The sequence below is a fragment of the Halichoerus grypus genome, chromosome 10 (genome assembly GCF_964656455.1).
Source record: "Halichoerus grypus chromosome 10, mHalGry1.hap1.1, whole genome shotgun sequence".
NCBI classification, from domain to species: Eukaryota; Metazoa; Chordata; class Mammalia; order Carnivora; family Phocidae; genus Halichoerus; species Halichoerus grypus.
In genome coordinates this window covers 91,306,195-91,332,580 of record NC_135721.1, presented here as the reverse complement: position 1 = coordinate 91,332,580, position 26,386 = coordinate 91,306,195, and the positions used below count along the sequence as shown (strand labels likewise).

The window sequence follows — 26,386 nt, the reverse complement described above, 5'->3', positions numbered from 1 at the left end:
GCGTATAACTCAAATGAAAAGACAAAACCACAACCCAGAAAAGATATTTGCAGGAAATATACCCCAAAATAATTATTACTAAGGATAAAGAAATCCTACAAATCAATGGGAGGCAAACCACCAAGTAGAAAAGATGGACAAAGGACTTGAACACTTGAAGGTTACAACAAAGTTTTGACCCTTTTCAGCTTTTGCTGCTTGTTGCTTCAGGAGGATGGTTGCCTGCTCACGGAAAACAGAAGTACAGCCGGAGAGCAGAAACGGGAGAACAACAGTCTGCAGAGCCGGCGTACTTTGTATTCGCTTTCAAAATGAGACGTGATGGTTACTTAAATGGAGTAGCCTGTTTAGGAGCTGGTAAACCAGGGCTGCACCAGGGAGAGCGGCCGCAGAAAGGAGACCAAAGGCTGCATGAGGACGGTGGCCTGCCGACAAACCCTGTCACTCTCAGTCCCCAGGTGGAAATCCTACAGAGACAGCGAGAATGTTCCATGTCTTATGACATCTCTGACTTTCTCAGCCTCGTGATTTCTCAGGTTTCCTTGTCTGGAAAGGGAAAACGTGCACTGAGCTTTTTGGGGCAGTGCCAGCTCTGAGCCATCTGTAGTACCACCTTGTCGTTGTTGACACTCTGCGCCTGCTGCTGGCCTGCTCCCCAGGGCCAGCGGGCATCTCCAGCCGACGTCAGCCATGTCCTTCTGCTGCAGCTCCAGGGATGAGGGCTCAGGGTCTCGGGGCTGCAGTTGCGGCTGCCACTGGTGGCCTAGGCAATGCTCCCCTGCAGCCGTGCTTGGGAGAGTAGTCATGCAGGTACCCAGACTGCAGATTGTTCCTTGCTGGGCCGGCTTTGAAGGGTTTCTGGGTGCAGGATGGCTTTCAAATAGATTTGCTTCTTGTCAAGGTAATTTCTAGGTCAGCAGCCAGTTTAGAGCAGAACAAGGAAGAGTTTAGATAGATAGATAGATAGATAGATAGATAGATAAAAAAAAATATGGGGAGAAGAACCCAAATGATTGAGTCCTGTGTGTCAGGCACTGCTAGGTACCTTTTATAATAATCTGATGTTTTTACTATCATGTGATTTTACAGATGAGGTAACTAAGACTCCAAAGGAGCTGCCAAGAAACTGTGGAAGGGCAGCCCCATGTCTGACTCTGCTCTACAGCTCTCCTACTCTTCACGGCAGCCCCTGGCCCCACAGCGAGACCAGAACTGACCAGCCTGGATGTCTGGACTCAGTCTGCCTGGGCAGGGGATGGTCTACCTAGCTACTTGTCCTGGAACATGCCCAGCAGCCTGGGGCATGGATTCTCACCTGCTAGATGACCTCCAGGTCCCTTCCCATTTCGGGGAGTAATGGCACTCCGCTTTGGGTTTCCAAAAAGAAGCATATCATGATGAGCAATGGTTTTGACCAGACTGATGAGTGGTCTGTGCAGGCCCAAGAGAACTGGGGTCAAGGAAGAACCTGTGAAGTTCATCTGGGATGGAGGGGCAGTAATGACAAGGTAAGATAAAGGGGTAGATTAAAAGCCACAGCCAGGAAACTCCCAGTCTCCAGACTCCTCAGCCCACACAAGCAGAGCCATACTGCCTGCAGTGATAAGATACATTCTCCCTCTGTTTTCTGCTAATTTTTTTTTCCCTGGGAGCAGCCTGACAAAGAATTTCCAAGCCTGGCTGGCAACAGGCAAAACCAGGAAGTTGTGCAGCTCACAGACAACCCCCTGTGGCCTACCACCATGTCACCCACACACCACATAGCTGTGGGTTGATCTAAGACAAATCTCATGCCCTTGCCACTGTGACTGCTCCAGCAGTGGCCCTGCTACCAGGTTCAGCCTATGAGTCAGAAGGCCAGGTGTGCTGGGCTTTTGGGAAAGATGCTTATTCTTTCTTAAGCACCAACTACTAATGAGGCTGACTGTCTTCCTCTGAACGGTGTAGCAACAAGTGAGAAGGTGGCCTGGCCCAGGCAGGTGGGAGATGCTGAGGTGCAGTCCTCACTATTCTCATACTTGCCCCCGTGTGGCTCTGGACAAGGACAGGTTTTTCTTTCTCAGTGCTCTGGGTGCAGTTATGGAAAGGGGCACAGTGGCAGCCCTGTCTGTTCCATGGGAAGCTCTGTGCTTATTCTTGCACACCCTTCATCCATCCATCCACCCATCCATCCATCCGTCTACCTGTCCATACATCTACTTGTTCATCCCCCAACTCCCCACTTATCCATCCATCTGTCTGTTCCTCTGTCCACCTGTCCACCCACTCATCTATCTGTCCATCCATCCATCCATCCATCCATCCGTCCATCTACCTACCCAAATGGCTTTATTGAGGTATAATTGACATACAATAAACTGCACAACTTGATGAGTTTTGAGATCATCACTGTGAGATCATCACTATACTCCACACAATGAACACATCTGTCACCCAAAGTTTCCTCATGCCCCTTTGCATTCCCTCCCACCCACCCTTCCTTATTCCATGGACATACACAGACTCCATATTTCTTATAATTTCAGGCTATAACTGGGGCCCCCATTTTCCCTTCTTTTATTGACTAAAATGGGGCTCCTATTTTTCACTTTTCCTAGGTGAACATAACCAGCCCACCTTATGTACCTTTATTCCATGGATAATCAGGGTCCCCATTTTCCTCTTATCCCACGACTGTAACCAGACAATGTAATTTCCTATTATTCTATGGAAATAATTAGGTTCTCTATTTTCCTCTTGTTCTGTGGACATTACTGGGCCATATATAGAGCCAGGGCCTCTACTTCCCTGTTATTTTATGGATGTAACCAAGTTTTATTTATGAGATAATAGAAAATATATGTATTGGCCTCTGCCTCCAGTTCCTGGCACAGAACCCATGAAACCCTGTAATTTCCTAAGTGGTGAGAATACGAAGAGTGTCTTTTGCTCTAATATTTGGCCTTTGATCCTGGTTCCCAGCAGAGAGCTCCTAAAATCCTTGTATTTCCTGGGTGACAGGAGTGCCTTTTGTTCTAATGAGGTGACTTTGGGTGGGCTCCTGAATGGGGGCTGGTCACCAGACAGAACAACCCATGATTAGACACTTGGAATTTTCAGCCCTGCCCCCTATGCTTGTAAGAAGGGAGAAGGGCTAAAAATGGAGTCAATGATAGATCATGCCTATATGATGAAGTCTCCATAAAATCTTAAAAGTACAGGGTTTGGAGAGCTTCCAGGTTGGTCACCACATAAAGGTGCTGGGAAAGTTGCCCTCCAGGACAGGGCATGGAAGCCTTGCACCCATTCCCACATACCTTGTCCTACATATCCCTTCCATCTGGATGTTCATCTGTATCCTTTGTCATATCCTTTTACAATAAGCTGGGAAAAAGTGTTTCCCTGACTTCTACGAGCCACTCTAGCAAATTAATTGAACCCAGAAAGGGAGTCATGGGAACCTTGGATTTATAGCCAGTTGGTCATGAAGCACAGTTGACAACCTGGACTTGCACCTGGCATCTGAAGGTGGTGATAGTGGGGCAGTCTTGGACTAAGCCCTTCATCTGTGGGGTCTGATGCTGTCTCCAGGTAGAGTGGACTTATAGGACACCCAACTGGTGTTGGAGAGAATTTCTTGTGGGGAAAACCCCACATATTTGGCAGCCAGAAGTGTCAGAAAGTGTTTTGCAAGATAGAAAAGGAGACTTGCAGGAGAGAAATAACATAGGGAAGAGCTGAGGTTTTCCCTACCCAGATGGGAAGATGAGTTTTTCCTTTTTACCTACTTTCCCCTTTTCCATAGAAACATCCAGAGACCCTACTTTCTTTTCCACTAATTCCCTGGACATGACCAGGCTCCCTGTGTCCCCTATTAAAAGGATATTATCAGCCCCCCTCCAATATCTTCCTTATAGACTTTCATAGACTTAACCAGGCCACATGTTTTTCCCTTATTCCATGGACATGGCCATGTTTCCAATTTTCTTCTTATTCCTGAACGTCTAGGGCCTCTATTTTCCCTTTATTTCTTGGGAAGCAATCAGACCTCATGCTTTTCCTTATTTCATGGACACTATTAGGCTTCTTATTTTCCTCTTCATGCATGGACATGCCAGGTCCCCTGTTTTCTCTTCTTTCGTGTATACAACTAGGGCTTTTTCTCACATTCCATGGATATAACCAGGGTCCCTATGTTCCCCTTACCACGTAGACATAGTCATTATCTCTGTTTCTTTTTTTATGGACACAACGGGGCTGCCTATTTTCTTTTCATTCCATGGATATGACCGAGGCATTCTGCTTGTCCCTTATTCCACTGACATAACCAGGCCCCCTACTTTCCCTGCATTACACGGACACACCCAGCCCTGTATTTTCTCCTCATTGCGTGGAAATAATCAGGCCTAATATTTTCCCTTTCTATGAATTTTATCAGGCTCAGTATTTTTCTCTTAATTCATGGACATTGCCAGACCCCTTATTTTCACCATATTCCATGGACATGACAAGGGTCCCTCATTTCCCCTTCATTTTATGGGCATTATATCACTGCCTTTTCTCACAATCTATTCTGGATATAACCAGGCCATTCATTTTCTCTTTATTCCATAATCTTAACCAAGCCCCTGCTTATCCTTTATACCAAACATTATTGGAATCCTATTTTCTCCTCATTCCATGGACATAACCAAAACCACCATTTCCCCATCAAACTATGGAAATCATCCATCCTCCTGTATTTTTCCACTGATTCATGGATATAATGCTGATCCCTATCTTCAGCCTATCCCATGAATATTATCAGGTCTCCTATTTTTCACTTATTCCACAGATGTAACCAGGATACCTGTTTTCCCTTTAAGCATGGAATTGATGAGGCTTCTTATTTCCTCTCATTTCCATGGATGTGTTTATTTCTCTTTTTTTCCTTCTCCAGGGACAGGACCAGGGCCCCTGTCCCCCTCCTTCCATGGAAATAATCACTCTTCCTATTTTTCCTGAATCCATGGTGTGGTAGGCTGAATAATGACCCCCTGGAACATGTGAGCATTGTCTTATGTGGTAAAGAAGAAGTTTACAGATGTGATTAAGTTCAAGATCTTGAGATGGGCAGATCATTCTGGATTTCTCAGATGGGCCTTAAATACCATCCATATATCCTTATACAAGGGAGGCAGACAGAAGAGGGGGGCATATGCCCGTAGAAGCAGAGATTGGAGTGTTGTGGCCACAAGCCAAGGAATGACGATAGCCAGTGGATTTTCCCCCAAAGCCTCTGGAGGGAGTATGGCCCTGCCAACACCTTGATTTTGGTCTAGTGAAAATGACTTCATATTTCTGGCCTCCAGAATTAAAATACAATATATTTCTGTGGTTTTAAGCCACCAAACTCATGTTAATTTGTTACAAAACCATGGGAAACTAGTATATATGGACACACTTGTACTCTCAATTTTCTTCTTATTCTGTGGACAATTTAGTGTGTTGAATTGTGTTCCCCAAAAATATATGCACAAGTCGTTGCCCCTAGTACCCATGAATGTGAACTTATTTGGATATAGAGTCTTTGCAGATATAATTAAGTTAAGGATCTTGAGATGAGATCACATTGGATTTAGGGTAGGTCCCAAATCCAATGACTGGCATTCTTAAGAGAAAGGTGGGAGAGATTTGAGATAAAGAGACAGATGAGAAGGCCATGTGGAGAGAGGTGAGATTGGAGTTATGCCACCATAAGCCAAAGAACTCCAGGTGTGGCAGATATGGTCCCCTTTTTCTGTTTTATTCTATGGGCATAGCCAGGGTCTATATATTTTTTCTTATTCCATGCAAATTACTGGGGATTCATTTCCCCCTAACTTTATGGATATAACCAAGGTGCATATTTCTTTAAGTAGATCAGTTTTTTATGTATTTGGCCCCATGTTCATAGATTTTCTGATATGGTCCATTGAATATTACTTTTCCTTCCTCAGGTCCACAGTCCAATGGGTATAGCTCAGGTTTCCAAGGCAGTCTGCACACACATTACTCAGAACCCTTATGCATCTATTTGACAATGGTGCTCCTGCAGCTTTGGCTCAGGGTATTCCAAAGTGGCCACTTCCGTCAGCTGGACAAGTCTTACAAAGCAGGCTTTGAGGGCCAGGGGTGATGTTGTAACAGGTCCTAGTAGGATTTTCACACTGGAGGGTGGCCTGGGTCCCAGAGCATTTGGGGTCTGACAGACCATGGGCTTCAGTGTGTGGGTTCAGAGTCTTGAAAGAATCACCCAGAAGATGTTTCCGAGCACTGACTGATGCCTGACCTGGGAACAGGTTGTTTGGTACATGGATTTAGTTTCCACCACAGACCAAGATTAGTAGTTTTTCCCATTCTCATATTATAGATGAAGAAACTGAGGCTCAGAGATTAACTGTCTCTCCGAGTCACCCAGCAAGGGAGCTGAACCCAGGAGAGTTGGATTGCAAGGTAGTACTGCATGTGTGCTCCTTCCCAAAGACTAAGGTCCTATTTATTTTTGAACATTTTAACCTTTACTTTGTGGAATTTAAGAAACAAAACAGATGAACATGGGGAAAGGGAGGAAAAATAAAATAAGATGAAAATCCAGCTATTGCATTATTAGGTATTTACCCCAAAGATACAGATGTAGTAGGGGCACCTGCACCCCAATGTTCATAGCAGCAATGTCTACAATAGTCAAATTGTGGGAGGAGCTGAGATGTCCTTCAGCAGATGAATGGGTAAAGAAGATGTGGTTTATATATACAATGGAATATTACTCAGCCATCAGAAAGGATGAATATTTACCATTTACATCGACATGGATGGAACTGGAGGGTATTATGCTATGTGAAATAAGTCAATTGGAGAAAGACAAATATATGGTTTCACTCATGTGTGGAATATAAGAAATAGCGCAGAGGATCATAGGGGAAGGGAGGAAAACTGAATGGGAAGAAATCAGAGAGGTAGACAAACCATGAGAGACTCTTCACTCTAGGAAACAAACTGAAGGTTGCTGGAGGGGTGGTGGGTGGGGGGATGGGGTAACTGGGTGGTGGGCATTGGGAAGGGCATGTGATGTGATGAGCACTGGGTGTTATATGCAACTAATGAATTGTTGAACATTACATCTGAAACTAAGGATGAAACGTGTTAGCTAATTGAATTTATTTATTTTTATTTTTTTATTATGTTATGTTAGTCACCATATGGTACATCATTAGTTTTTTTTTTCTGTTGCCTTTTTAAAAAAATTTTATTGTTATGTTAATCACCATACGTTACATCATTAGTTTTTGATGTAGTGTTCCATGATTCATTGTTTGCGTATAACACCCAGTGCTCCATGCAATCCATGCCCCCCTTAATACCCATCACCGGGCTAACCCATCTCCCCACCCGCCTCCCCTCTAAAACCCTCAGTTTGTTTCCCAGAGTCCATAATCTCTCATGGTTCGTCTGTCCCTCTGATTTCCCCCCCTTCATTTTTCCCTTCCTTCTCCTGATGTCCTCCATGCTATTCCTTATGTTCCACAAATAAGTGAAACCATATGATAATTGACTTTCTCTACTTGACTTATTTCACTTAGCATAATCTCCTGTTCCATTCATGTTGATGCAAAAGCCTTTCTGATGGCTGAGTAATATTCCATTGTATATATGGACCACATCTTCTTTATCCATTCATCTGTTGAAGGGCATCTCGGCTCTTTCCACAGTTTGGCTATTGTGGACATTGCTGCTATGAATATTGCAGTGCATGTGGCCCTTCTTTTCACTACATCTATATCTTTGGGGTAAATGCCCAGTAGTGCAATTCCTGGGTCATAGGGTGGCTCTATTTTTAGCTTTTTGAGGAACCTCCACACTGTTTTCCAAAGTGGCTGTATCAACTTGCATTCCCACCAACAGTGTAAGAGGGTTCCCCTTTCTCCACAACCTCTCCAACATTTGTTGTTTCTTACCTTGTCAATTTTTGCCATTCTAACTGGTGTAAGGTAGTATCTCAATGTGGTTTTGATTTGAATTTCCCTGATGGCTAATGATGATGAACATTTTTTCATGCTTCTGTTAGCCATTTGTATGTCTTCTTTGGAGAAGTGTCCATGTCTTCTGCCCATTTTTTGACTTGATTATTTGTTTTTTGGGTGTTGAGTTTGAGAAGTTATTTATAGATCTTGGATACCAGCCCTTTATCTGTAGTGTCATTTGCATATATCTAATTAAAAAAATAAGATGAAAACAAAGAGGGAGGAAAGTCATAAGAGACTCTTAACTCTAGGAAACAAACTGAGGGTTGCTGAAGAGAATTCTATCCCTGAAACTAATAATATAGTATATGTTAACTAAATTGAATTTAAACAAAAAAAATAAAAAAAATTAACCTTTATTTTGAAATAATTTCATACTTACAAAAAGGTTACAAAAATAACATAAAATATTCACCCCAAATGTTAGCATCTCATGTAAGTACAGTGCGAAGGTAAAAACTAGGGAGTTAACATCGGTGCAGTGCTATGAACTGATCTACAGACTTGATTCACATTTCATCATTTGTCCCACTAATTCTTTTTTTCTGCTGCAGGACCCCATTCAGGATCCCACCTTAACAAAAGTTTTAAAAATGTGGAGTTATTACAGGCTTCTGGATGCAGGTGATGGGTTCAGGGCATGTTACCCCCAAATTTGGCACGTTGGTGCATTGAAGATCTTAAGCCTAAGGAGTTTGAGAAAATGGCGACGCAGGAAGGACAATCTGATCATCCCCCACCCCCCACCCGGAGACCTTCTTCCCTAAAAACAGAAGATAAATCTCCCATGTGAAAGGTACCTTCCATGTACCAGGAAGATGGAGGACATCCTTATACCCAGAGATGGAGGATAAGGCTGTATAAACAAACCTTGTTATCTCTTCACCATTTATTATTCCTAGTCCAAACCCCCTTGTCTTGTCTATTCTTCACACATTTATTGTTTCTTTGTCTACAGGGTATATAAGCTTTTTGTTCTGGCCACTTCTTCATGTCTTCATTTTCTTGTGAAGGCTCCATCCATATACAAAATGTCAATAAAACCTGTATGCTTTTCTCCTGTTAGTTTAATTCTTAGGTCCAGCCAGAGACCCAAAGAGGGTTGAGGAAAATTTTTCCTGCCCCAAATAAGCAACACCTAACCTTCAGGGGTCTTCAGGATTAATTTATGAACAAGGATCAGAGTTTATTCCCTCCTCACAGGGAGGCTAATATTACCTCACAAAGATCTGCTGGGGTCACACCAACATAGCAAGAGCTAGTGCCAGGGCCTGCAGGTACAGTGGGATCCAGCAGGCAGAAATCTGTGGTGAGAAAGGAGGCAGGAGAGTAAAGAGAACCTAGCTCTAAAGGAGGCATAGGGAATAGTTGATGGCTGGGTTAAACAGGTAGAATCCACAATAGGTAAGTAGAATGTATCACGCCCTGTCCCATATCTTGATTCCTCATATCCCAGTTCAAATATTACCTTCTCCATAAGTCTTCCCCAATTCCCACCAATGGCGCTTCTCTGTCCCATATACTTCTTATGGCATAGCACTATAAAGCTCTGTTCTGGGGCCTTTCTTCCTCAATAAATATGAAGGCAAGGAGAGGGCCTTGCCCATCTTGCTGGTGTTTAGAAATTACACTTGCCTGAATAATGGAAGAACCAAGTGGGTATCATAAATGTGTGGAAAATGTACAAACCTGAAAGAGAGTTGAGCAACCATGCAGGGAGATTTCCTGGGTTGGTCCTTTGGTCAGATTGGGGGCAGAACCCTGAAAGGATAAGGCTGGGATCTCAATCTCAATTGGGGGCAGAGCCCTGAAAGGATAAGGCTGAGGTCTCTGGTTGCAGGTGATGGGCAAGCCCACTGGGCAAAGACCGCTGCGGGAGGGTGAGTGAGTTGCATTCTGGCTCCAACCCCGCCCTGGCAGGTGCAGTGGATAGGAGGTTTCTGAGGCTGCAAGATGGGAGTTGGATGCTGGAGGAACCCTCTGTTGCTGTTGGCTGCCCTGGTCCTGGAAGCCAGACTAGGTCATTTTCAAAGGTGGGAAGGCTTCCAGGAGAAGTCCATGAGCAAGACAAACATGAATTCAACGCTCCAATTCTTCATGGAAACCTACAACAATGCTAGCAATGACACCTACTTATTTCAAGTCGACAAGCTACTTCGAAGTCAGATGCAGGTTTGTGCCTCAGTTCCTGTGGATGTGGGCAGGGCCCACTTGGACATCCAGGGACATGGTATGGCTCCCAGAGAGAATCAAGTGATGGTTTCACCAAGGTGGGGGAGGCTTCATTTGGGATGAGCATGCTTTGGAGTTATTTGGACCCCAGACTTGCCTTCACCATGCTTTGAAATGCTAGCCGAATGACTGGAATGAAACCTTACTCTGTTACTCTTGGTCTGAAGTAAAAACAGCTTCTGAGATTCTCAACTGTTCTTTCTTGGGAAGAATTGCCTTTTGTTCTGAAATTCATCCTACCAGAGTGACACTGACGAAGATGACTTTGTTTCTGCTTTGGTGAAATATAAATGTTCTCTGTAGGTTCCCCTCAACATAGTTTTTCAGTGTCCAGGGCTGTCAAGTCTGAACTTTCTAGTTGTATTCTATAGAAATCTGGGATTGCACAGGGCATTTTTTTGGGGTGGAAAGGAGAAGGGGGAGTGAGAAACAGACTTCAACCAGATCATCTCTCTTTTTATGTGTTTTGCATACAAAGTTTTTTTGAAATACATCAATTGAGGGTGATTGAGGAAAGAAAAATTGTTTGAAAACCACTTTCGTGGGTCCAACTTCCCTTCAAGTTTACATAGTAAACTATATGTTAGTTAGGGCAGAAGCAATAGCACATTTTAGTTCAATTAACCCGATTTGGAAAAAAAAAATGACAGAAGAAAATGTCTCTGGCCCGGAGAGAGAGGGGCAGTGGGAACAGGAGAAACCAGCAAGGGTGGGGCGCAGAGAGGGGCAGGCAGTGTTAGTGTGACACAAAGCAGGCCTGACGTCACAATGTGGACATCAGCCTGTCCCTGTTTCAGTCACATACTCTTGCCCCAAGATGGTGGCTCATCAGGCCCACAAACACTGAGGTGACTTGGACACAAGGTGGCGGCTGTTGACCAAAATTCTTGCCAAGTTGGCTTGTTCTCCCAGGTCATGGTTCCCAAGGATAAATCTGAGACTCCCAGGAGGTCTGTCTTGTGGAATCAGTCCATTATCATTAACAGTTAACTCTCGAAGAATAGTTTATGAACAGCCTTTTAATGTCATTCAGATGGATAAAAGAACAGAGTGTGTGTGCCCCGACGTAGCTAGGTGACCTGAGTCCTTTCGCCACATGATTGTTTGCATCCTAATACCCCACAGAGGGGTATAGGAGGTGGGCCTGATGAGCTGCCTGCACCCAGGTTCTAATTGTGAGATCTATGTCAAGCGCCATTCATACTCTCCAGGCCTGTTTCCTCACCTGCAAGTGGGCAGAATAAGAGTGAAGCCTCACCCGTGAAAATATTTGTATGACTATGATGATTCCTCTTATTACCTAGCAATCCAGTCTAATAATGAATGCTAAAACACTTTGCACACTGGAATGTCAGTAAAATTTATGGCCAGTGTTTTAGATTTTTCATACCTATGGAGTATGCTGAAGGTCAGTGTGAAAGCCCTGCAAGATGCCAACACCTGGATGGAACCGTCGTCCTTTGATGAAGAGCTTGGAGCCCTGCATCCTGAGGTTCTTCAGGTGGCAGATGCTGGGACCAAGATGGCCATAATGCCCTCAGGCCTCTTTCCCCCCCACCCTCCACCGCAACCACCCTGGGCTTTTCTGGGGGCACTTTCCTCTAGGGGGCAGTGTGGCTGCTCTCTCCCTCTACCACCACCAGGGAGTGTACCAAGCCCTCTCTGTTGGTTTGACCCTAACATAGGGACAAGGAAGCAGGGAACTTCCAGGAGCTTCTCCCCTCCCCAGGGCAGAGCTCTCTATGCTGTGTGTTGACTTGAGGGACCCAGCCGTTTCCAACAGAGGACATGAATCACCAAAGCATTTGTTGGAGTTTCACTTCAGGGTGCAGGTCCTGCCACAAAAGGCTTTCCCAGCATCCCTGCCCTCACAGTCCTTACAGCCTGGCACTTGATCATGAGCACAGCAAGACAGATCCCAACAGCTGGGAATAGCCCTGGTGTGTGTTCTCCATGGTTTACACATTCACTGTTTGCATACACCCTAGGAGGAAATTGGCACTCTTCTTCCCATTCTCTAGATGAGGAAACTGAGTCAGAGAGGTGGCAGGGCTTGGCCAAGGAGATAAAGTTAGCAGGGGATAAAGCCAGAACTCGAGCACAGTTCTTCTGTCTTCAGTTCTGTTGCTTTCCTAACTCCATAGCTGCTTCAGAGTAATGTTCCCCACACTTTGCTAAAACATTTAATAATTCGTAATAAATTATTTTAAAATTTGCTTTGTGCATTCAGTGAGATGCATGCTTCTCTTTAGCCCATGCAACAACTCCTTGAGCAGGCACAATTATTATCTGAACTCTGTAGTTGAAGAAAGGGAGGCTGCTGGGCATTTGCTCAAGGGTGCAGTGTTAGTAGGAGGGAAATGAATGCCCCAAATCAATTCAGTTTCTAAGCCTGTGTTTTTTAGCTGTGTTTTTAAACTGCTTTCCATCAGGTTGGTTGGGAAGGAGAGTAGGGATGGAGGAAAAGGATGAACCGGAGGGACAAGATGCACCCCTATGCATTCTGAGGATCATGTGTATAGATATGGGGGGGTATTCTGGGGCTGCTGGGCAGCCAAGCTCAATGTCTTGCCAATCCCTCATCCTGAGGATACAAGGGAGACAAGTGAGAAGCCATCTGTGACTGCAAAAGTGAGGCCAGTCCAGAGCAAGGGGAAGGGCTCTGCACATGCTGGGGGCCGACCAAGGGCCTCAGCTGTCACTGTGCATCCTCCAGCTGGGAGGAGAAGAGGAAGCCATGCTTTTACTGGATGAGCTCTGGAAACAGGGATTGTGGCTCCTGGGGCTTCATCTCCTAGCTTTTCCTGGGGAGGGTCAGCAACTGGATGCTTGGAGTCAACACTAACAGTGTTGCTGTTTCTCGGTAGCTCACGACTGGAGTGGAGTATATGGTAACTGTGAAGATTAGCCGGACCAAATGCAAGAGGAATAGCACAAGTAATTCATGCCCCATTCAAAGCAAAAAGAAGCTGAAAAAGGTGTGTGGTGGCAGTCATCTGAGCAGGGATTGTATCGCTTCTCGGCCTTTTGGCTAAGATCAAGTGGAGCAGGGACTTGTGATCAAAGGGGGAAAAGTAAACTTTTAAAAAGTAGACCAAAAGTGGACATTGACAGCTTTTCTAGCTGTGTAGATATGGGCCTTAGGGCTGCCTGATGCCATTGGAGGTGCCCAGAGGTGGGAGGAAGGCTCTCTAATTGGGCAGTCTGCCCACCCTGAGCTGTCATAGCCCCGGCCCCTGGCAATCTCACCCCTGCCCCTCAGGTGGAAGTGGTTTCCTTTCCCTGGGGCTTCGCTCTGCTCTCGGCTCATACTCTCTATATCCCTGGGAATTGTCTAGTTTCCTTCTTGTCTTCCAACCTCTGCCCATCTTTTCTGGCTTTTCCCAGTACCACCTGGTGCAACCACCTGCAAGCTGGCAGACACGAGGGACACTCTGTGCCTGAGTGCAGGAGCAGGAGGACTGGGGCTGTGGGCAGTGCAGCTGTCCCAGGCTGTCCTGCCCAGACTTCATCCCAGCATCTGGCTGGGCTGCAGGCTCCAGGCTCCAGACCTGTTTCAGGTCCCAATGACTGGGCAGGGGGCACCCAGGGTGACATCCCTGTTCAGGCCGGCCCCACTCTGCCCCCACTATGTGACTGTGAACAGATCCCCCTCACCCATGTGGTCATTGAGCAGATACAGAGACTGGTCCAGATTCCCCAGATAAGGGCTTGTTGGGGGGCAGGAGCTTTTTGTTCACCTTCAAAAAATATTTCCCTGAAGGCTGTTTTCTTTCTCCTTCCACAGAGTTTCATTTGTGATTTTTTGGTGTACACTGTGCCCTGGATGAACTATTACCAACTCTGGAACAACTCTTGTCTGGAGGCTTGAATGCATTGGTGCAAAGATGTTTGATAAAAACTTAGATGGTCACACTGTGCACTTTCTATTAGACTTCTGAAGGGCCTCATCCCCCTCAGCAGGATCTCCACACACCTGCTTGTACTCATGCACACATGCACACTCACATATGTGCATGTGCACACTCACAACGCACTCATACACAGACACACTCACACATATGCAGACACACACTCATGCACATGTTCAGTGGCCCTTAGGGGGTGGGTGCAATTTGAACAGAAGGATGTTAACTCTTTGGAGGAAACTCATAGTTTTTCTACTTCAGTGCATGTCTCTGAGGTTTGTTGTGATTCAGACAATTTCTGACCACCAGCCTGAGCTTGCAGGAGCTCTGTTTCTTCCCCATACTCTCTGTAACTTACGTATCTTTGTGAATGTGGCTGAGGTCCCCAAGTTCACTGGTTCAGTAACTCAATAGAAAGACCCTCAGGACTCAGCACACAGTTGTACTCACAGCTATGACTTATTACAGTGAAAGGGTATAAGACAAAATCAGCAATGGGGAAAAAGTTAATGTGGAAAAGTTCAGGGAACTAGGTGCAGGTTTCCAGACTCCTTTCCTGGTGCAGTCAGACGGTATGCGCTTAATTCCCCAGCAGTGAGTTGTGATAACATGTGTGAAATGTATTTCCCAGGGAAGCTCATTAGAGACTCAGTGCCATGGGTTTTTCCCTGCACATAGGCAGCTTCTGCCTAAGGTGTGTCCAAACTTCAGACTCCCAGAAGGAAAAAAGGTATTCAGCATAAGTCACATTGTATAAACAGTATAGACACAATGAGGTCCTCTCATCACTCAGGGAGAGTTTTATATCAGTGTAGGGAACTGTTTGCCATCCAAGTTCCCACACTCCAACCAAGGCCAACTTCACAAGTGGGCCTTTCCAAGGACAGCAGTCTGGGCTGGCCGTGTGAACTTTCTTCAGAGAGAGCTCCTGAGCCTCCCATGTGCTCATTGTTGGAGGAAAGAGACCTACAGCGTCTTCCCTCATGTGACTCATAGTTGAGCAGAGTAGGTGTACACTGGACCAGAAATGGGGATCAGATGAAGGCTGAGAACCTCCTCAGTGACCAGACCCACCAGCACACTTATAATGGCAACCTGAGAGAGGATTTCCAAAGGGGAAGAGTAAACACACAAATAAGAACCTCAAATTCACCTGAGTGTCTTGAGAGAGAAGGGAGAGTGGAGGTGCAGTGTTAAAGGTGGTGAAATTCTCATGCAAGAGAGAAGCCAGAAGCATCCAGTTCTTCAAATCTAATGTCACTGAAGGCTGAGTGGGTGATTTGCATGGGCCTGCTGTCCTCACTTTCTCATTTGGTTATCACAACAGCCTATGAAATAGCAACTCTCACCTTCATGGTACAGGTGAGGAGCCTCTCCAGATCCTACCATTCTAGCTGAGTTTGGCCTGTTGGTTGAGCTTTTACAAATGGAATCATACAATATATATTCTTTTGTTTCTGGCTTCTTTCATTCAACATATTTCTGAATTCTTTCATGTTGTGTGTAATTGTAGCTCACTTTAAGATTGTGTAGAGTTCTATTTTGTGATTATACCACACTATACTTATCTATTCTACTGATAATGAACTTTATGGTAGTTTCTAGTTTCTAAGAATAAAAGCTATTAATAAATATGCATGTGTGTGTCTAATGGTAGACATATGCATGAGTTTCTGTCGAGTACACAACTAAGAGTGGAATCCTGGATAATAGGATATGTGTACATTCAGCTTTTAGCTAATTTACTCAAGATTTTTTTTAACATTTAAAAATTTTTTACTTAATTTGCCTCTCTAATGCTATTTATTGATTTAAACCTTGTTCAACTTCTAAGTTCTTACTTTTAAAAATATCTTTTAGTTATATGACCTTTTTGTTTGTAGCTTTATTTTATGTAATTTCAAATGATACTTTATTCTTTTAATAATATTTTACCAAACTTTATGGCTTTGCTTTGAATTTTTAAAGTGACCTCTTCCTGCTCCACCCACCTGCCTTGCTTTTATGAATGGCAGCTAGGAAGGACAGACACAAGGTAGGTCTCTGTGAAAGGAGTGGGGAGTCCAGGCCCTGATGTCTAAGAGACCCAAGACAGTTTTCCTTATGAGAGAGAGGCAGAGAAGGATTTAGCAAAGAAACGTGGAGGAGAAGGTGTGTGAAGACAGAGGCAGAGAGGGTAGTGATGTGCCACAGCCCAGCAAAGCCAGCAGCCACCAGAGGCTGGAGGAAGCAAAGAACAGATTCTCCCCTAGAGCCTCTGGGGGGAGCACAGTCCTGCCAACACCTTTGATTTCAGACTTCATGGCTCCAGAACTGTGTGAGAACAAGTTTCTACGGTTTGAAGTCACCAAGTTTGTTTTCACAAACTTTGACAGCAGCTATAGGAAGCTTATACCCTGGGTTTCCTTTTTGCTTTGTATCTCAGACTTGGAGATGAAGAAGGTGGAAACCTGGAAATGACAACAGGGGCAGATAAAAACAAAAGTCTCAGCGAAAGGTTGTTCTCTCTGGCCAAAAGGCCAGGATGGGGCAGCCCATTATGACAGAGAGCATTTAGATAAGTGCTTTACTCCAGGCAAATACTGCAGGAAAAATGAGGCTCCACAATCCCTTGACCTCCCGGCGAAGGCTGAGTGGGGAATGTAGATTTTCACCCTCTTGAGACTGTAATGAGGAGCCTAGCACTCAAGTTGAAATGGTGTCAGAGAAAGCCAGATAGGGTGGCAGAGCTTTTACCTCACTGAGTGTCAACATGCCCCCCCCCCACTCCCTGTGGTGATAGTGGAGGCTACATGGAAAGCCTGGACTTCTGTTTCTCCCCACTGAGCTAGTGTGAGAAGAGGCATGTGGGGAGTAGTGATGAGACACTCCTGCCCTTTCCAGTGAGAATAGTATCAGCAGAGGCCTGGGTGGGGAGGCTGAATTCCCATCCCAACCAACTGTGATGAGGAATCCCCCCCACCTGTGTCAACAGAGGCTGAATGAGGAACCTAGCCTTCAGTCTCCACTTGGCAGTGATGAAGTGGTGTCCCTCTTCCCTGCAGAGCACTGTCAGAGGAGGCCTGCTAAGAGACATATAAGTGAGATCCAGAAGCACAATATGAAAACACCCAGGTTTTAATAGACAATCACTTGTCCTACTAAGAATGAGGAAAATGTCAACTTAAATGAGAAGAGACAATGAACAGATGCTAACATAGAGATGACACAGATCTTAAAATCATCTGATAAGGATTGTGGAAGGAGCTGAGATGTCCTTCAACAGATGAATGGATAAAGAAGATGTGGTTCATATATAAAATGGAATATTACTCAGTCATCAGAAAGGATGAATACCCACCATTTCATAAGGATTTTAAAGCAGTCATCATAAAGTGCTGCAATGATTGTCAACATGCTTCAAACAAATGAAAAAATGGGAAGTCTCAGAAAAGATACAATCTCAGCAAAGAAATAGAAGATGTAAAGAAAAACAAGTGGAAATATTAGAATTGAAAAGTACAATAACAAATACAAAATTAGGGGCACCTGGGTGGCTCAGTCGGTTAAGTGTCTGCCTTCGGCTCAGGTCATGATCCCAGGGTCCTGGGATTGAGCCCCGCATCAGGCTCCCTGCTCAGCAGGGAGCCTGCTTCTCCCTCTCCCACTCTCCCTGCTCGTGTTCCCTCTCTCACTGTGTCTCTCTCTGTCAAATAAATAAATAAATAATCTTTAAATACAAAATTAAATGTGTGGGCTCACCAGTGGAATGGAAGGAATAGAGGAAAAGTAAATGAACCAGAAGCGAGAAGAATGGAAACTATCCAATCTGAATAACAGTGACAAAGTCGACCAAATAGAAATGAACAGAGCCTCAGAAATTGGTGTAACTGTTACAAAATATCTAACACATTGGAATTGCAGAAAGAGAGGAGAGAGGAGGGCTAAAAAACTATTTGAAGAAATCATGGCTGATCACCTCTCAAATTTGGCAAAAGACATAAACCTATAGATTCAAGAAAGTGAGTAAATCCTAAACAGGATAAACCCAAAGAAATTTACAGCAAAACGCATCAGAGTTAAACTTCTGAAATTTAAAGACAAAAGAAAAAAATCTTGAAAGCAGTGAAAGAGAAAAGGCACCTTACCTTTAGGGGGAAAACCCCAATTTGAATGAGAACAGATTTCTCATAATAAACCATGGAGGCCAGAAGAGCTGCAATGTTTTTCAGGGTCTAAAAGAAAAGAAAACTGTCAATCCAGAATCCTATATCCACTAAAAATATCCCTCAGGAATAAAGGGGAAATAAGCCATTCTCACATGGAAGGAAACTAGAGAATTTGCACCAGAAGACCTACATTAAAATAACAGCTAAAAGAAGCTCTCTAAATATAAAGGAAATTTAAAAGAAGGATCTTAAAAAAGGCATCAGAAAAGAAGAACATAAAAAGTAAAAATATGGGTAAATACAATAGGATTTCTTTCTTTTTAGTTTTCTAAATTATGTCTGACCATTAAAGCAAAAATTATATCATTTTCTGAGGTAGTTCCCAATGTATGTAGAAGAAATATTTAGGACATTTGTAAATGAGGAATAATAAAGGGGTGTAAAGGGAGGTAAACTTTCTACATTTCATTCGAACTGGTAAAATATCAACACCAGCAGACTGACAAGTTATGTATTTATAATGTCATATCTAGAGCAATCACCTAGAAGGCTGTGCAAAGAGATATACTCACAAACAGTACAGATACATAAAAATAGAATTCTTTAAAAAATGTTCAAGTAACTCACAGGAAGGAAGAATAAAGAAAACAGAAACAAAATACAGAGAGAAGAAAAAATAAAATAACAGACCTAAGTCCTTTCAGCAATTACATTTAATGGAATGTGTAAACTACATGTAAATGGTCTAAATAAGCCAATTAAAAGACAGAGATTGGTAGAGTGGATTAAATAAACATTGACCCAACTATATGCTGTCTACAAGAAACTTACTTCAAATATAATAATATGTGTAAGTTGGAAGTGAAAAGATGAAAAAGTTATATTATGTAAACATTAAAAGAAAATGAGAGAAGCTATATTAATATCAGATAAAGCAGACCTCAGAGCAAAGAAAATTACCAGGGATACAAAGGGACATTACATAATGTTACATCCTTTGGAAAATAGTTTGGCAGTTTCTTTTTCAAAAAGAGAAAATCCTAAAATATACTTTACTGTATGGTGCAGCAACTGCACTCCTCAGCATTTAACCCACAGAAATGAAAACTTACCTCCACACAAAAACTCATACATGATTGTTCACAGAAATTTTATTAGTAAAAGTTGAAAAGAACAAACACATCTTAAAATAGGTAAATAGTTAAACAAACTGTGGTGCTATAGTATACCATGGAGTACCACTCAACAATTAAAAGAAACAAGCTACTGGTAACATGAAACACATTGGATGGATCCCAAGGGCATCATCACAAATCTCAAAAGGTCACATACTTGATTCCATTTATATAACATTCTCAAATTGGCACAACTAAAGAGATAGAGAATAAATTAGTGGTTGCAAGGAGTTTCAGATGGTGGGGAAAGGGAGGTGTGACTCTATAGGTGTTAGTTCAGAGTATCTTTGTGGTGATGGAATAGTTCTATATCTTGATTGTGGTTACAGTCACACAAATCTACACATATGTCAAAATGACACACATGCAAACTATACCAGTGTCAATTTCCTGCTTGTGATATTTTTCTATAACTACAAAAGTTGTGACCATGCGAGGAAACTAAATGAAGCGTACAAGAGACTAGTACTTTCTTCTTTTTATTGTTTAAAAATAAAAAATTAAAAAAAAATTGGGCTGAGAAATCCAAAATATCAATGGGCACAAATGTTCTACCTTTTCTTTATTCTACCCCAGGTTAATAACCTTTGCCTTCAGACAAAGCAGCCAAAATGCCAGCAGAGAGTTGAATGATGGATTAATATTAAATTACTACTGCTACTTGCCAATATTCTTACTAATCATTAACATTTATTCGAATATTTGCTTTGTTAAGTAATTTACATGCACTATCATCATTAATATTATAACTACCCCAAGAAATAGGTACTGTTATTTTAAGTTAAAGATGAAGAAACTGTAGGTTAACATTTTCCTGAATAGTTGGTGGAGGGGAGTCCCACCTGGGCGCCACCTGAAACAGGGTCCTGAGCATTCCAGAACTTTGGTAGGAAGTGTAGAAGGTAAAAATATTGTTCTTTCAAAGCTCCCAGCTATCTCTATCTGGTAGAGAATTGATGTGTCTATTTTGCATCCCTACACAGTCCACATATAGAAAGAGTACCCTATTGGCATTCTGCCTTTATCCTCCCACATCTTATCTTTCTGTGCACATCAGCTCCAAATGCAGCACCTATGCCCTTTTATCTATGGCTGCCTGCTCTGCCCTCAAGCCACCCCAGGCCAGTGGTTCTAGGGAATTAATGCCTCCTAGGAGCTCTTCTGCAGCCAATAACTGACTGGGGCTGTTGCATAAATACCCCACTCCCTCTCCCTTCAGGTAGATTGTGTGTGTGTGTGTGTGTGTGTGTGTGTGTGTGTGTAAGAAACAGTTATGAGTATGAGAGTGTGTGTGTGTGTGTGTGTGTGTGTGTGTATGTATGTATTTTATAATGTCCTTAGAGTTCCCCAGTGGTATTATACCACAAGGCTTTTTCCTCAGTTCCTGGGGATGAGATCTTTTTCTCCCCTACTGGATGTGAATGAGGACAGATGTGACCCAGCTGGCAGCCCTCTGAGACCACATGGAGGAAGTGGAGTGGAGAGATGAAATTGGTGACAATTTTTGAAATCCCGAATCAAGCTATTGGCTGGGGGTGTGTGGGATCATTCCCCACTGCTAATATGGCACCCATAGAAAGGGAGTCCCTTTGACATAGTATTCCCAGTTTCTCTTCACCCTCAATCATTTCTCTCCTGGAGGAATTATTCTGATTTATCTATCTGGGATGAATAAAGTAGTCATGGTACCCCGGTCCTCCTCTTTTCCACATGGGCACATATTTTCCTTGGTAACTCCAGGTGAGGAAGTCCTCTGTGAAGAGACCTGCTCCAATTTTGCTGATGCTAGGGGTGTAAATCTAGAGTTTGGTATTAGTTCATTTTCCTGCAAAAATAACACACATCTCCCAACTTAGTCCTTATCAGTAACAAAGACCCTCATCTTTTAAAATTACTTGTATTATTTGTCCTTGCTCGACACTTTAAGCAAGGAAAGGGATATTCCTCATTGGGCCCTCAGAGAAGGCATTGTAGGCCATACTTGCACACAGCTTTTGTCTAATCAGGTAAGTGACCTACAGTTTCTTCCCTCCTCCTCCTTCTCATCTTCTACTTACTCTACAGTCTGAAGACTCCTACTTGAAATGAGGCTGGGATTGAAGTTCTGCTATCATGCAAGTATAGGCTATAAGGTCAGGAATTATCCACATCACCTGATTAGAATCCCCAAACTGCCCTAGCCCAAAGTACCTTCAGATTTTATTATAATGAGCTGAAGAATTTGGCAAAAAAGAGTGGAATCATAAACATTAAGAGTGTTAAGAGCATTACGATAATAGTTTGACAAACATTTATTTTCTATATTGAGAATTACTGCTTATTGCAGGATACTTTCATGCATAATGATTGCAGGTGTGTGCTCCAGGACATCTAGCCATCAGTGCAGTTTTTGTTCAGAATTTTGTACTTTTCAAACCAAGGAACAACAAACACTGAGTAGAAGCACTCAATTTGCTAAAAAAACAAAAACAATATTTTAAAAAGGTCAACAAGCAAAGTGAAAATTTTAAAGGAGCAAGAAGAGGATATAACACATGCAGTTGGGGAAAATGACACCACCTCACCATGCCTCCAATCCAAATATGACTTGACTTTTATTTTGATTTCAGTCACTTGATGGTAGTATTGCTGAGATCATCAAATGCCCTTCTGTTTATGGTGATAATTGTAGACTAGAAATAGGATCCATCCTGCCATACTCACAATAGGAACTAGTGATTCTTTTTTCCTCTTTATTTTTACTCCTGTGTCATTTACTTCACACTTTCCCTTACATGGCCTCTGCTGACTTCATCCATCCATCCATCCATCCATCCATCATCCATCCACTTGGATCCATCCACTTGGACTCACCCATCACCATCCATCCTTCCTTCCTTGCACTTTTGTCTGTTCATCCACTGATCCATCACACCCACTCCCTCCTTCCCTTGTCCCCATTCTCTCTCAAGACTTTGCTTTTCTTTTTCACTTCCCTCTTGTCCCATAATGAAAAATTAATAAACATAATTTCTTAGTTTGATTTTGTTTTCTTGCTCTTCCTTTGAAAGCCCAGGGTGGGGGTGGGGTGGGAGGCTTAAACACATTTCTCCTAAAACAGAAATCAGAATACCAATTCCATCAGTTCAATCACTAACATCCAAGAAGATCTTCTAATTTTACTCTATTGTTATATTCAGTTATTCAGCCACCTTGGCTCTCCCCTTTACCTCCCATAATTCTTTCAACAACAAAGGAACCGCACCTGCCAGGCAGGATCTTGGTCACTCTTACCTTCACTTTTCCTCTTTGAGCAAGCTGGTGTTATCTATGCTTTCTTTTCAAGCAGGCTTGAATATACCCTCAGTAATTCTACTCTACCTCATCCTAAAACCACAGAAAACCCCAGTGGGTTCTTTCTGAATTAATGTGTATTCATCCAGTACCTTGTAAAGCTCCCCTTCCTGAAAGGAGCAGTTAGAAGTCTCGAGCTTTTGACAGGTGGTCCGCCGCATTTCCATGTTCACATGATACTCCATATGGTCAGTAATCTGTGAGGAGCAAGTGGCAAAGAGATAAAAGGACTTCTCCTTTCTCTGTAGGTTCTGGTGGCAAGAACTCCTTTGCATGGTGCCCAAGGTCAAGCACTCCTTCCTGGACAAATTGGTGGGCTTCTCTCTCCCCTTCCTATCTGACTCCTATCTTTTTGCCATTCAAGTCTCTGGGCAAAGACATCCCTTGGACAACTCAAATGATACTAATTGTTTTGGGCAAGGGTCTATAAACTGTAAAGGTCCTGATAGTCAATCTTTTAGGCTTTGCAGTCCATGCAATCTCAGTTGCAAGTACTCAACACTGCTGTTGTAGCTCAAAAGCAGCCTTGGATGATGTGTGCATGCATGCATGGCATGGCTGGGCAGCAATAAAACTATTTACAAAAATAGGGAGCAGGCCTATTTGGCTCCTGGGGTATAATCTGTTGACCCCTGGTCTTAGGTATCATTTAAGTAACTTCATCTATGCCAGTGAATTTGTTTCTCTTAAAATTCCCACTTGAAACTAAATGAGGCTGAATTTCACTTGTATGGGCATCCCCTTTGGACTGTCCCCATTGGAGAGGCATGGCTAGGAGAGGGGGCTGAGCTGACCTGCTTCTTGACCTTCAGGACACGCACAATCCGGAAATTGTACTTGTCGTTACTCTTCTTGTTGAAGTCATTGATCACATATTGCATGGTGGCTGTCACAAAGGGCTCTGATGCAGGAACTTCTCTGACACTCAGAAAGGTTTTCCTTTTTTCTTGGTAGGTGAGGGCCATCAGGGCCACCAGGATGACCAGCAGAAGTTGCGGGGCCTGCCAGAGTCTGGCCATTGTCCCTAAGCTGGGGAGGAATAGGAAGACCCCCCTCCTTACCCTCCAGGGCCCAGCAGGAACCCACTGACCTTCCTTGCCTGGTTGGATTTAAATGGTCAGTGGTGGACACCCACAGCCCTCCTCCTCCTCCTTCTCCATCTGTAACTGGACCTGGTGAATGAGCAGGAACACTCTGCCATGGTTGGCAATTTCAGTCCTACTTCCTCTTCTTCTTTTTGCATATGTTCATCTCTCACACACAAACACTCATGCAAATACTCGTCTCTTCTCTTTTGGGGGCTTCTGTCTTAGCAACACACACTTTCCTGCTGCCCCAGCGTTATCTGGGTGGAAGTCAGGCCAGGGGCCTCTATCTACTGAACCCACCTCAGCCAGCACTGTGGGCAGTCTGGAGTGACAGGAAGCAATGGAGACATGGGGGATGCTGAATCACAGGGCAGTGGAGCACAAACAGGTCAGCCAAGTGAACACCACATCCTCCCTGTCCTTTGATTTCCCTTGGACTCTTCTTATCACCCTCTCCCTCTTCCCTGCCTGGCCAGGATATCACCTTTCCCTCAGGCGCAAACCTTGGTCTCTTCCTCTGTGCTAATAATTCTTTTTTTTTTTAAGAAAATTTTTGTGGTTTTATTGTATCATGAGGCATTGAAACATCTGAACAAATCAGTATCTGGGCAGTGAGGAACTTTCTCCTTCACTTCTTTGTGTTACTAGAGCAACTCGTCAGTAGATTAAAAACAAATAAATAAAAAGACAACCTTTTGCATTACTTAAGACTTTCCAAGGCATGTGCTGGTATAACACAAAGTTTGTCAGATGCAACTAGTGTCCAAACATCATGCACAATACCTCCATAGCTGCAGCGCACTGAGCCCGCTCCCACCATGGCCCTGCTCATTTGTGTATAATATTTGGAGCATCTGGAGGAATGTGAATAGTATAAAGAAGAGGAGAAAGGAGGAAACAGCAAGAGTGCCTGGCTGGGAGGAGGCCAGCCGAAGCTGTGCAGGGAAAGCCTGAACATGTGATTGGTGCAAACCCAAGCATCGTTAATGTTCTTTAATAAGAATATCTGGTGGAACCCCATCCATGATGGGGTCTTCATCAACCTTGGGCTGGCCCACAACCATGCTGATGATGCAGCTATCTGGCGTGGGCTGATGGTTCTGCACTGTGATGCTGTGCTGGATTTTCTGGGATAGAAGACTAGACAACCTCTCCACAATGGAAGCTTTCCTCTGGAACTGCTGTCCTTCCCACGTAACGCATGACGCATCAATATAAATTGTGCCTAGTTGGTTTATGTCATGTTGAATGAAACTGGATCCAATCTGCTCTCAGATTGGCTTGTGTGTCATTCTGAAGCATCATCCAGCCTTGTTGAGACCCAAAGGGCTGGCACGATGGCAGCAGTGGGTGTGACCGCCTGTGTTAATAATTCTTACCTTTTTAAAAAAATATTTTTTTTATTTTTTTGAGAGAGAGAGATAGAGAGAGATAGAGAGAGAGAGAGAGAGAACATGAGCAAGGGGAGGGGCAGAGGGACAAGCAGGCTCCCACTGAATAGGGAACTTGACTCAATCCCAGAATCTGAGATCATGACCTGAGCCAAAGTCAGACCTTAACCTACTAGCCACCCAGACAACCCCCTGTGTTAATAATTCTTAAATTTGGGAGGTGAATGCCCCCCTCAGAGAAGCCAATGCTCCCCAGAAAACAGAGGTTGTGCCCCGTATGGGGAGCAGACTCCATGTATGGGTGAAGTCATGACACGGCTTCACTTTCCACTGTCCCTTTGAATGGACTCGGCTGTGCTATTTGTCCCCTGTAAACTTTCAGGCACTCTCAGACAATACATACAGCCTCAATCCAGTAATCAAGAACCAGTCTTTCCAGATGGTCAGAGCTTGGAATGTGTTGTGAAGCTGCACTTCTCCCTCTTGAAGTCCTGACTGTGGGGAGGAGTGATAGCTCCTTTTTTGTTTTCCCCATCTGTTCCATCTGTTCCATCTGCCCCATCTTACCATCTTACCTCAGGACCCTTCTGGTGTGAGGAGCAGGGGAAGAAGAAGGGGTGGGAGTACTGAGAAGTCCCTGCTTGGCTCCAGCTGCAGTGCTCTTGGACTTGTTGGGAATTGTGCAGTGTACTGTTCTTTGGGTCACTTCCTGGCTTTCCCCCAGCCTCCACTGCTAGTAACCTCTCCTCCATAGCTCTCTTGGAAGTTGTTAGTTTCCTAGGGCTGTTGTAATGAGTTACCATCAACACTGGCTTAAAACAACACACATTTATTATCTCACAGTTCTGGAGATTACAAATCCTAAAATTAAGGTGTTGGCAGGGTTGCATTCCTTCTGGAGGCTCTGGAGAAGAACCCATTTTTATCCTTTTCCAGCTTGTAGAGGCTACCTGCATGCCTTAGCCTGTAGCCCGTTTCCCATCTTCAAAGCCAGCAGTGCAGCATCTTCAAATGTCTCATCTGACCTCTGATTCTTCTGCCACCTGTCCTCTGACTCTCTACCTCCTTCTCACAAGCACCCCTGTGATTA

General features: G+C 43.8%; 2 protein-coding genes and 1 pseudogene across 2 annotated transcripts; 1 reads left to right on the top strand and 2 right to left on the bottom strand.

Moving 5' to 3' along the window:
• Positions 1-9,974: 9,974 nt before the first annotated feature.
• Positions 9,975-14,124, top strand: CSTL1 (cystatin like 1). The gene is made up of 3 exons (XM_036086186.1): positions 9,975-10,193; positions 13,121-13,231; positions 14,041-14,124. Exons 1-3 carry the CDS (start codon positions 9,975-9,977, stop codon positions 14,122-14,124), a joined length of 414 nt encoding a protein of 137 aa, XP_035942079.1.
• A 7,730-nt stretch (positions 14,125-21,854) lies between these two features.
• Positions 21,855-23,836, bottom strand: CST11 (cystatin 11). Its single transcript, XM_036086202.2, has 3 exons — positions 23,612-23,836; positions 22,910-23,014; positions 21,855-21,938 (listed from the first exon to the last, which is right to left on the bottom strand). Exons 1-3 carry the CDS (start codon positions 23,834-23,836, stop codon positions 21,855-21,857), a joined length of 414 nt encoding a protein of 137 aa, XP_035942095.1.
• Positions 23,837-24,605: 769 nt separating this feature from the next.
• LOC118531926 (nuclear transport factor 2 pseudogene) lies at positions 24,606-25,197 on the bottom strand (annotated as a pseudogene).
• Positions 25,198-26,386: the final 1,189 nt, after the last annotated feature.